At 39.8% G+C, this 12315-nt stretch overlaps 1 protein-coding gene across 9 annotated transcripts in view; it reads right to left on the bottom strand.

The window, feature by feature from the left end:
- Window positions 1-12315, bottom strand: part of ATP8B4 (ATPase phospholipid transporting 8B4 (putative)) — a 319170-nt gene that overhangs the window by 266631 nt on the left and 40224 nt on the right. For 6 of the 9 annotated variants that reach the window (XM_055279071.2, XM_055279077.2, XM_055279072.2 and 3 more), the window contains exons 2-3: window positions 8151-8242; window positions 4673-4742 (exon numbers count right to left, since the gene is read on the bottom strand). In XM_055279071.2, the coding sequence (XP_055135046.2) occupies window positions 4673-4700 (28 nt within the window). In that variant the 5' untranslated portion in view covers window positions 4701-4742; window positions 8151-8242. The remainder of the gene's footprint in view (window positions 1-4672; window positions 4743-8150; window positions 8243-12315) is intronic. The other 3 variants (XM_063639446.1, XM_055279076.2, XM_063639450.1) reach the window with 1 other exon arrangement.

Below are 12315 nucleotides of genomic sequence, written 5' to 3'. Positions count from 1 at the left end.
TTCTATGAAACCAGTATTACCCTAATACCAAAACCAGGGATGGACATAACAAAAAAAAAAAAAACTACAGAACAGTATCCTTTATGAACATAGATGCAAAACTCCTCAACAAAATACCAGCTAACCAAATCCAACAACATATCAAAAAGATTGTTCACCATAATCAAGTGAGTTTCATACCAGGGATGCAGGGATGGTTTAACATACACAAGTCAATAAACGTGATATACCACATAAACAGAATTAAAAAACAAAAATCACATGATCATCTCAATAGATGCAGAAAAAGTATTTGACAAAATCCAGCATCCCTTTATGATTAAAACCCTCAGCAAAATCAGCATAGAAGGGGCATACCTTAAGTTAATAAAAGCCATCTATGACAAACCCACAACCAACATTATACTGAACAGGGAAAAGTTGAAAGCATTCCCCCTGAGAACTGGAACAAGACAAGGATGAGCATTTTCACCACTTCTATTCAACACAGTACTGGAAGTCCTAGCCAGAACAATCAGACAAGAGAAAGAAATAAAGGGCATCCAAATCAGTAAAGTGGAAGTCAAACTGTTGCTCTTTGCTGATGACATGATCATACACCTAGGAAACCCTAAAGACTCTTCCAAAAAGCTCCTAGAAATGGTAAATGAATTCAGCAGTTTCAGGATACAAAATTAATATACACAAATCAGTAGCGCTGCTATACACCAACAGCAACCAAGCCGAGAATCAAATGAAGAACTCAAACCCTTTTATCGTAGCCATAAAAAAGATACTTAGGAATATACTTAACCAAGGAGGTGAAAGACCTCTACAAGGAAGACTATAAAACACTGCTGAAAGAAATCATAGATGACACAAACAAATGGAAACACATGCTCATGGATGGGTAGAATCAATATTGTGAAAATGACTATACTGCCAAAAGCAATCTACAAATTCAATGCAATTCCCATCAAAATACCACCATCATTTTTCACAGAACTAGAAAAAACAATCCTAAAATTCATGTGGAACCAAAAAGAGCCCACATAGCCAAAGCAAGACTAAGCAAAAAGAACAAATCTAGAAGCATTACATTACCCGACTTCAAACTATACTATAAGGCCCTAGTCACCAAAACAGCGTAATACTGGTATAAAAACAGGCATGTAGACCAATGCAACAGAATAGAGAACCAAGAAATAAAGCTAAATATTTACAGTCAACTGATCTTCGACAAATCAAACAAAATCATCAACGGGGGAAAGGGTACCCGACTTAACAAATGGTGCTGGGATAATTGGCAAGCCACATGTGGAAGAAGGAAACTCGATTCTCATCTCTCACCTTATATAAAAATCAACTCAAGATGAATCAAAGACTTAAATCTAAGACCTGAAACTATAAAAATTATAGAAGATAACATCATAAAAACCCTTCTAGACATTGGCTTAGGCAAAGATTTCATGACCAAGAACCCAACGGCAAATGAAACAAAAACAAACATAAATAAATGGTACTTCATTAAACTAAAAAGCTTCTGCACAGCAAAAGAAATAATCAGCCAATAGACAACCCACAGTGTAGGAGAAAAATCTTCGCAATCTATACATCCGACAAAAGACTAATATCCAGAATCTACAAGGAACTCAAACAAATCAGCAAGAAATAAAACAAACGGATCCCATCAAAAAGTGGCCTAAGAACATGAATAGACAATTCTCAAAAGAGGTTATACAAATGGCCAACAAATATATGAAAAAATGCTCAACATCACTAATTATCAGGGAAATGCAAATTAAAACCACAATGTGATACCACCTCCCTCCTGCAAGAAAGGCCATAATCAAAAAATAATACGTGTTGATGTAGACGTGGTAAAAAGGAAATACTTTTACACTGTTGGTGGGAATGTAATCTAGTACAACCATTATGGAAAACAGTGTGAAGATTCCTTAAAGAACTAAAAGTAGATCTACCATTTGACCCAGCAATCCCACTCCTGGGTATCTACCCAGAGGAAGAGAAGTCATTATACAAAAAAAAAAACACTTGCACACGCATGTTTATAGCAGCACAATTCGCAATTGCAAAAATGTGGAAGCAGCCCAAATGCCCATCAATCAACAAGCAGATAAAGAAAATGCGGCATATATATATATGTATATATATACACATATATATATACACATATATATACACATATATATATACACATATATATATACACATATATATATACACATATATATACACACACACACACCCATATATACACTATGAAATACTACTCAGCCATAAGAATGAATGAAATAATGACATTTGTAGCAACCTGGATGGAACTGGAGACCATTATTCTAAGTGAAGTAACTCAGGAATGGAAAACCAAACATCATATGTCCTCACCCATAAGTGGGAGCTAAGCTATGAGGATGCAAAGGCATAATAATGATACAATGGATTTTGGGGACTTGGGGGAAAGGGTGGGAGCGGGAGTGAGGGAAAAAAGACTACAAATAGGAAACAGTGTATACTGCTCAGGTGATGTATACACCAAATCTCAGAAATCACCACTAAAGAACTTACTCATGTAACCAAACACTACCTGTTCCCCAAAAACCTATTGAAATTTGAAAAAAAAAAAACCCATGTGTGTGTTTGTACATATGAGGGCATGTGTTTGTATAGAAAAAGAGACAGACAGTAAGGAAGCACATGTGGCAAAATAGTAATAATTGTAGAATTAAGGTGAAGGGTTTATGAGTGTTCATCATATCATTCTTTCAATTCTGTAAAATTCAACATTTTCAAAATTAAAAGTTAGGGGAAATGTAAATAAGAATAATGTTACTGAGAAATGTTTAAAGACATTAAAGGTGTCTGTGATTATAATTCTAAGTTTAAAGAGGAGGTTTCAAAATAATGTACAGGATAATTCCATTTGGGGATATATATTTGGATCAATATACACAAATACATTAATAGAGGTCACCATAATTAGAGCCCTGTAAAGTTGTGCAACACAGCAACCTCAAGCAGTTATCTCTAGGTGGCATGATTACAGCTACTTATGCTTTCTTATTTTTATTTCCAAAAATTTCCTACTTTTACATATATGCATTAATATATACATATACATATGAATATTCCAGAGAATGAGACCTGGATCTCAGATCATGTTAGAACACATCAAAACTTTGCAACACTGGGTCCTGTTGAAAACTTGTTTGTGTTAAAGCCAGTTAATCTTATTTTTACACTATTAAGATTATACATAAATAAATCATTTTACTGGAAAAAAATGGGTGGTAATAATTCTAGACTACTGATTAGCATTGGGAATATGAATATATTGCCCCAGAGGGCATAATTAATGGCCTGTGGGTGGGAACCACATTGAGACAGCGTTCAGCTCCTTACGAGACTAAATGTTGCAATGAATAAGTATCCAACAAGAGAATGAAGTGCATCATGATATAATTACCTGCGGAAGTAGGTTAACCACCTATCGGATGATATTGGAAGGAGGGACAGGGCACTATGTAAACTCTAATCCAGCCTTTAGTCTCTAAAGAGTCTATGGTCAAAAATAAAGAAAACAGCCATAATAGGTTGGACACATGTCCATTGAAGGACAAATTACATAATAAGCTGTCACTGACTAACTAGAGACAAAAGAGAAAATCAACACTCTCTGGTGTGGATGCCATATTAAAGAAATTGGATTCAGTAAACTGAAAAGTGTTAATGATACTATTAATTACTCAACCAAATTACTCAACCTAAAAAACAAAGTGTGTTTTCTGCTATCATGACCAAAATTATTTCTAACTATATGAACTCTGTTTTAAATGTTGGTGTGTTCCATGTTCTCACTCATAGGTGGGAATTGAACAATGAGATCTCATGGACACAGGAAGGGGAACATCACATTCCGGGGACTGTTGTGGGGTGGGGGGAGGGGGGAGGGACAGCATTAGGAGATATACCTAATGCTAAATGACGAGTTAATGGGTGCAGCAAACCAACACGGCACATGGATACATATGTAACAAACCTGCATATTGTGCACATGTACCCTAAAACCTAAAGTATAATAAAAAAAAAAATCAAAATATATAAAAAAAAAAGAACCCTAGAGTAACTGAAATTGACAAGGAGAAATAAAAAGTACAGAAAAGGTAATTACATAGATAAATATAAAAGACAATAAAAATGTGATTTTTGTTTGTAAAAAAAAAATGTTGGTGTGTTCACACAATGGAACACTGCTTTGAAATTTAAAATGAAGAACAAACTATTAATACATGCAACTGTATAGGTATATGTCAAAAACCTTATGCTGAGCAAAAGCAGCAATACGAAAGAACACATACTGTATGATTTCATTTATATTCATTTCAAAAGTAGGTAAAACTGATCTGACAGAAATCAAAAGATGGTCACAGTGAGTGTAGAAAGAATAAATGAAAAGGAGCACAAGGGAACTTTCTGGGGTGATAGAAATCAATGTTCTATATTTTGTTTTATACACCCTTTGTAGTTACATGGGCGTATATAATCGTCAAAATTCATTGAGCTGAACACCTAGACCTGTGTGCTTTTTATATATAAATTAAACTTCCACGAAAAAATTAAAATTATATTTTTAAAATATCACTTTGCATCATTGGAAGAACTCAAAACTTACCATGCGATTTGTTTTCACTGAAGAACATTATTATACTTGATCTTTCACCAGGTCTCAATAGGTGGCCTACCTAAGAAAACAGAAGTATGCAATATTAGTATCTGAAAAATGCACAATAACTATAAATTTACCTCCTTTAACTTTCTTCCTAGACAAATCTAGATAACTAGAAAGTCACTGACACAGGAAAGAACAACAGATTTAATTTATCAGGCTTTAGTCCAGCCAGATAAGAATAATTCTGTACAAAAATAATCTATTTGTATTTTAAAGGCCATATGAGACAACTCAAGGTAAGCACAAATGCGCCACTCAATTTGGCATTAAAATTGAGTCAAATATATCTCAAATCCTGTGAATCAGAATATCTCAGGGGTGAAGTTCCAGAATCTACCTTTTATTTAAGTGCCATAGGTGATTCTTTCACAAGCCACAGCTGAGAACCACAACTGAACTTTGAGAGCTACGTGTGAGAGGAAATTATTGCCCAGGCTCTAGAGAAACAAAATGCAATCCAAAACTTTTCCTCGATTTATTCTCATGTATGTAGTCTTCTCCAGGCAGTTATTTTTTTAAAACAAGAATAATATCATTATTATATTTCATTTTTTCCCTACATGTGGTCTAATTTCCTTCACATTGTAAACTCTTAGAGATTTAGAATGATAAATGAAGGAGCAAACAAGCGATTTCAAACATTCAAAACCCAAAAGACCACGGAAATAAATGCACCTTTGCAAACACATGACAGTGCAGGCAGAGGTACTGACCACATGCTCTTTCAGTTAGAAAAAAAGAAATGACTGGTTTGCTTCCTGCTCAGGAAAGTGGTGTGGCAGGATGCGGCCAACATACATAAAGAAGAAGTTGGTCAGTCATATGGTGACCAGAGAAGGGGAAGAACACCACTTATGGCTTGGTAGTTACAAGAAAAGAGGTTGCAGAGGAAGTTCATCAACACGCACTGCTCCACTACAAATCCCTGAGAAGTCTAAAAGGCCTGACACCATCATTTCTTCCTTTTCTGGCCCCTGGGGTATGCCTAACAAATAGGGTCACTGATACTTTGCAGGACCCAGTGTTTTCTAGAGGCCAGGTTACTAAAACTTACGAATCCAAGCGAGGACATAGGGGTGTCGCTGCCGGGTGTTGCTAAAAGCAAGGCTAGGTCATCAAATATGACCCCATCAGTAACTCCCATGTTGCTCCCTCCACACCTTCAACCAGCTGCCAGCAAGGCTGCCCAAGACCATCCCTCCTAGCCCCGCCTCTCTACTCCCCCACCCCAGCCCCAGGCAGTGGGTTATCTCCAGGACATGCCTGCTGATCAGTGCTTGCTCTCCCTCTATGTTCCTCCCTTGTTCCAGGCTTGGCCACCTGCAGACCAGTCTCCACATCAAAGCCAGAGTTATCATTATAAAGGTGAATGGCATCATGTCAGACCCCTGCTAAAAACCCTGTAAACATCTCTTGTTGGCCTCAGGAAAAAAACTCTAACATGACTCCTAGGACCTTCTGCGACTTATCCCTGCTCACCTTTCCAGCCTGTTTCCTCATCACTCTCCTTCCCTGCTCCCATGCTTCCCTGCACCTCCGCATGTCTGCACTCCAGAAATATACAACTCAGCTTCTTTCCATTTGGGGGCCTTCACACATGCTCTTCCCTCTGCCTGTAGCCATCTGTCTCCACTCCCTTTATCAGACTAGCTCCTATTCATCTGTCCAATGTCAACTCATATATCATTTCCTTTAGGAGGCCTTCTCTGACCTCCCCAAATCAGAGATAGGAGGAGCACTTCCTGTGTGTTCCCATAGAACCTGGCACTGCCCATGTGACAGCCCCTATCACTCTAGAATACATTTTTCTATTATATTGGCTATTTCCCCATTATTCCACAAACTCCTTTGGGACAAGGCTCCATAGCTGTATCTCCAGCATCTAACGCCTGCCTGGCACGTAGTAATGCGCAGTAAACACTTGTTGAATGAAAGATTAATTTACATGAGAAATGGAGGAAGGGCTTCAAGATGCTAAAAGACACTTTCCTTTTAGCAACTATCCCTCCCTGGATCCCAGACCCCAGGCCCCAGCCCCAAAATGTCTTAGATCTGCCTTCCCAAGCTGGAGTGGCTGCAGCTTTTTTGGCTGCTCCCTCCCTTTTTCTGGTCCCTATCTTCCTACACACTCTTATCTTCAGCCTGGGAAGAACTCAAAGCATGAGCAAAACTGGGTTAGCAATAGGAAGAGTGTTGCAGGCAAATTGAAGAGCAGAAGAAAGAAGAGAAAATGAGCAAACCTGGGGAGTGGAGGCACTAGAGTTATAAAGGAAGATTCACAAAAAGGATGTTTGGTGGTGAAGACTTCCTGTCAGAAATACCACAGACAAAAGTGAATTTTCATCCATGAAGGACTGTTGTTTCTTTGTTTCACAAAATACTCAAAAAACAAGCGAAAAACAAAATTGTTTTTGTTTCACAGAATAGTCACAGCAACAAATACAAAATGGTATTGAGCAGGTGAATGAATTCTGTGACAACAACATCTGTATCTGGTGGCCCCAGTTGGCCAGAGGGTAAAGGCTCATCAGCAAGCTCTAAGCCAACTTGTTAGGGCTTGAAAATTCTCCAGTGGGACTAAGTCAACATGTTCTGTGTTCATGGGCTGAGTCCCCAGAGCAGAGGAAAGGAAGAACAATTCTTTAAGCAAGATGAAAAAAAGGGGGACTCTACAACCAAACAGCGGCAATGAGAATGCAGGCAGAAGACACTTATCTCTCAGAAAGCTAATCAAAGTACCAGGCGCTTGGCACCTTATCCTTTCTTTGTCCTTATTGGTTTGCTAGATTGGTGTAAGGGACTGGTACTAACAGATAACAAAGATGAACTTAAATACAATTGTGTAATATAAGGTAACTAAGGAGAAAATATCCATGTAACCTCTCCTCTATCTGATTTTAGATCTTCCTGCTAGCACTTCTCATTTTAAAAGTTCCTAGACATTCAAACATAAAGCAATGGCATATTCTTCCATATTCTTCCTAAAATTACTTTTAAAACATACAGCTATGTTGCTACTGCTAATTTCTCCAATACCATCTTCCAAAGCGTCTTTGAAACCTTTTATTTTGAACATACTGAATAAATCCATTTTTCAATTTTAGCCATTTTTCCTTTTGTAGAAAATACTCTGTCACAGTAATCATATAATCACTATTGCATGAAATAAACAATATTTCTATAAGATTTCCAGTTTTTTCTTATTAATGATCCTAGTCAAGTGTTGTCACTCTAAAACATAAAGTAACATCGAAAAAATAAGAATTGACATTCAAGTCCATGTTTCCTCAAATCCAGTCTTTTTCTAGTAGCAATGGCAATCAAGTATACTTTATGGAGGACTCATAGTAATGTAGCAGATTCTAGTTTAACTCTAGAAGCAACATTTAGTCCTGTCATTCTTGCAAATTTATCAACTCACCGAAATACCACCACTGACACTCGCTCCACCTCTAAAGGTTGTCGGAGTAAAGAAAAAGTCATCTTTCGTTGAACTTTTGGAACAGTAAAGATCTAAGGAAATAGAGTAAACAAAATCAGTTGAAAGAAAAGGGTTTGCTAAAGTTAAGTCTAGCTCTAGAAGCAGGAACTTAGCATTTTGAAATTTAACCCTTTACAAGTACTGAAGCAAACAATATTTAGAAGAATAAGTTCTCCCTTTTAAAAACTGCCTCAAAGTAGAGGAAATGGAAAAAGGAAAGCTGCTAGATGAATCTTATCTTATCCTTAGCTTCATCTTATGCCAGGGATTAAAATGGTAGTTTCTTCATGTGAAAATCCTAGAGGGTTGTTTTTAATTAGGGAAGTGTGAGAAAGTAGAGAGAGGAATGTAGGAAATAATAGCTAAGGACTTTATATATATTAATTTATTTTTAAAAGCAGTGCATATTTGTTTTAAAGATTGAAATTCATACTTCCATAAATTTTTTTTTTTTACATTTAAAGCTTAGGTGTTGAATCTTGGTCACAGAAAATAATTTTCTAATGCAAGAAATAACAAAGTCATAAGAAGATGCCAGTTTATACAGGGAAATTAAAGAGTTGGTTTTAGACACCTTGATATTGAAGATAACAAGACCTCCATGCTGGAGCTGCTACTTAGCATCCTGTGAGGAAGAGGGCAGCCTTCCACAAGGAAGTCTTTTCTTACAGTGAAAATGGGCACATCTGAGTGCAGGTGACTCAACACTTTAAGCAAAGGATTAAAATGGAGAGTCTCTTTAATGATCTGAGGCCATTCAGCAATCAAGTTATGACAGCTAATTCCCTTGCTCTGATTCCATGCTCACCAAGCAACCTGCTGATAATAATTTGCTTTCCCACAGAAGCCTGCCCACAGGGAAAGAATGCATTTGTCATGCTGAAGTGAACATTCTGGTTCTCCTGACAGAGTATGTATTTTAAATTAATAAACTGTCATTCTTATTTTATATCATCAGTTTCCTAAGCTACTATTAATCTGCCCCCAGAAAGATCTGTTTTGGGTGTGCTATTGAATTAAGGTCCAAAGTCTACAGGACAAATGGCCCACTCTGGCCATAGTAAACTCACCAAAAGCCATCCAAGAGAGCAGCCCTCGGAGCTGTTCGGGGGGATGGGGAAGCAGGACATGGTGGTCAGAAGCCTGTACTTTGGGGCCACACACCCTGTTCTTGGATTCCTGCTTTTTCCACTAACTCACTACAGAATCTGGGGCAAATAAGCTCTGTAAACCTCAGAGCCAACCTGGGTGGGTCATGGGGACAGGGCACATAATGAGAGTGTACATTTGATATTAGTTATCTTAAAGGCAGACCATTGATGTCTCTTTGTCAATGTTTCTGTGTAAACATTAGGAACAAATGAGGACAGCGAGTGTAACTCCTTTAAGACATTCTGCAATAAAAGAAAGGAGATAATGGCCGGACGGGGTGGCTCATGCCTGTAATCCCAACACTTTGGGAGGCTGAAGTGGGAGGATTGTTTGAATCCAGGAGTTCTAGACGAGCCTGAGCAAATTGTGAGACCTGGTCTCTACAAAAATAAATAAATAAAATAGACATAAGGGTGAACAGGTGATGGGACTTAAAGAGAAGCTGTGTTTGCAGTGAGGAGCTAGGGGGCATGTGGTAAACTGAGGGGTTAGGGCCAGTGGAAAAAGAAAGATTGAAAATATGAAGTAGAGTGACAGAAAAGCAAAGGAATTAGAGGAGACTGGAAAAGGAAGGAGCCAGGGCAGTTGAGGAAGAGACAGGAACAGTGGAGGCCAGGAAAAAGCACAGGCAGAGCCTTGGCAGCACCCCTTGCTGGCCCAGAGACCTGCCCAGGCGAGCCCCTCCCTGCCTGTCTCCTATCTGAGAGCCTAGGGAGGAACTGAAGTGTTCCCACCAGGGTGGGGATCTTCTACTTCCTTTGGGTGTGGGTGCTCTCCAGTTCTCTGAAGACTCAGGAAAAAGCAGGCCAAGGAGGAAGGGACCCAGTATGGAACATGCCCAACCCCAGATCTCCTTCTATGCTCCCTTCTCTGTTCCGTTCGGCTTGCCTCCTCTCCTCTTTGAAGGCAGAGTGCTACACAGGAGAGACTTTCAGAATAGCAAGGTTCAAGTCCCAGCTCAGTGGCTTTCTATCTAGCATTACTTTGAGCAAGTCATGTACCCTGCCTGAGACTCACTCTCCACATCTGTAAAGCGGAGATAGGAATGCCTCCCTCCAAGCTGTGTGAGGTTAAGTACACAGGTAAGAACAGTTCACTCCATAAAAGTGTGTTCCCTCCATCCCATTTCCACCTCCCCAGTCTGCTTTTTCTCCTCTTACCCCATCTCCTTCTCTCCCAGTTTCCTTTCCGTTTCCCTAACATTTTTTCACAATTCTCAACAAGGCCCCTGCTTCCCATCCCAACCCACCATGTCTCTGAGGACTAACCCAACCAAGCGTGGAGAAGAAGAGGCTCCCTGTGAGGGCTGCACCAGTGTGGTCTTGAGCAGGAGCTGGGTCTGAGGATGTCAAGCAAGGATGACAGGAGGAAGGAACAAGCCCTTCTCTCCTCCAGCTGCCCAGCCCTTCCCTTTTCCTCCCTCTGGCCCTAGGTTCCCAGAGCCTGAAGAGCAAAGCCTCAGAGAGTTCTCCCACCCTGGGACCCATGTAGGGGTGACCTTGCTGTCACACCCACAGGCAACCCTGCCTGCCAACCCAAAATATTACCTGCAGCCCCAGTGCTGGCCCCCTGAGGAGCAGGTAGGATTGGGGAACTGAAACTCAGCTATGAGACCCCAGAGATGGGTGATCCAGATGAAGCAGAGAAATCTCAGCCTTGGGAGCTGAGAGAGTGAGAGAAAAAGGAACAAGCCCAGGCTTCTGTCCTGTATGTGTGCAGCTTTGAGTGTGAGTGTGAGGGTGGGAGCTAGAGATAATTCTATTTGGTATCGGTGACAGCTGCCAACAGCCACAGTGCTTGTAGATTGTAGGAACTGTACAAAAGTAGAAGTAAAAAAAATATTAAGCCAATCTGTATATGTGTGTATGTATGGGTGTGTGTAAAAGCCAAATTTATAAGGCCAGGAGCAGTGGCTCACACCTGTAATCCCAGCACTTTGGGAGGCCGAGGTGGGTGGATCACCTGAGGTCAGGAGTTCGAGACCAGCCTGACCAACATGGAGAAACCATGTCTCTACTAAAAATACAAAAATTAGCTGGGCGTGGTGGCACATGCCTGTAATCCCAGCTACCCAGGAGGCTGAGGCAGGAGAATCACTTCAGCCCAGGAGGCAGAGGTTGCAGTGAGCTGAGATCACACCATTGCACTCCAGCCCGGGCAACAACACGAAACTCTATCTCAAAAAAAAAAAAAAAAAAAAAGCCAAATTTATAAATGGCTTGCAACTACAGGTATATGCAATTACCATGCCTCAACAATAAATTATTGTTATATTTCCTGTATAACATACAGCAGGTTAATTGTTGTGAGTTGTCATGTCCATACAGGAGTCTCTTTATATTCTAGTCATGCAGCCATTATCCAGTCACAACATTTCAAAGCTTCCCTTCATCCTCTCATGTATCCCCTGTTCATTTTCCTTCTTGGTCTCCTAGTTTCCTTTTTTTTTTTTTTTTTTTAAATTTCCATAGGTTATTGGGAAACCGGTTACATGAGTAAGTTCTTTAGTGGTGATCTGCGAGATTTTGGTGCACCCATCACACGAGTAGTGTACACTGCACCCAATTTGTAGTCCTTTATTCCTCACTCCCTTCCTACCCTTTCCCCCTGAGTCCATAAAGTCCACTGTGTCATTCTTATGCCTTTGCATCTTCATAGCTTAGCTCCCACTTATGAGTGAGAACATATGATGTTTGGTTTTCCATTCCTGAGTTACTTCAATCAAAACTTCAGGAAACAATGGAAGTACTTATAGAAACACATTCTAGTTTCCTTTTCTCCTTCCCTTCTCTTCCTTTCCTAGTCTGCTCTTGCTGGTCTCTTTCTCACTTTCCCCTCCTTGTCCTCATCCTGTCCCTCTTCTCTCAAGCCTGCTTTGGCCATCTTCCTTCCTCTTCTCACTTCCCTGTTGCTTCACCAGTGCTGGGGTTAGGCCGCCCAAGTTTGCTCCTGT

Source organism: Symphalangus syndactylus, chromosome 5 (genome assembly GCF_028878055.3).
Source record: "Symphalangus syndactylus isolate Jambi chromosome 5, NHGRI_mSymSyn1-v2.1_pri, whole genome shotgun sequence".
NCBI classification, from domain to species: Eukaryota; Metazoa; Chordata; class Mammalia; order Primates; family Hylobatidae; genus Symphalangus; species Symphalangus syndactylus.
Note: the sequence above shows the minus strand (reverse complement) of the source record. Positions and strands in the feature narration are given on the sequence as shown.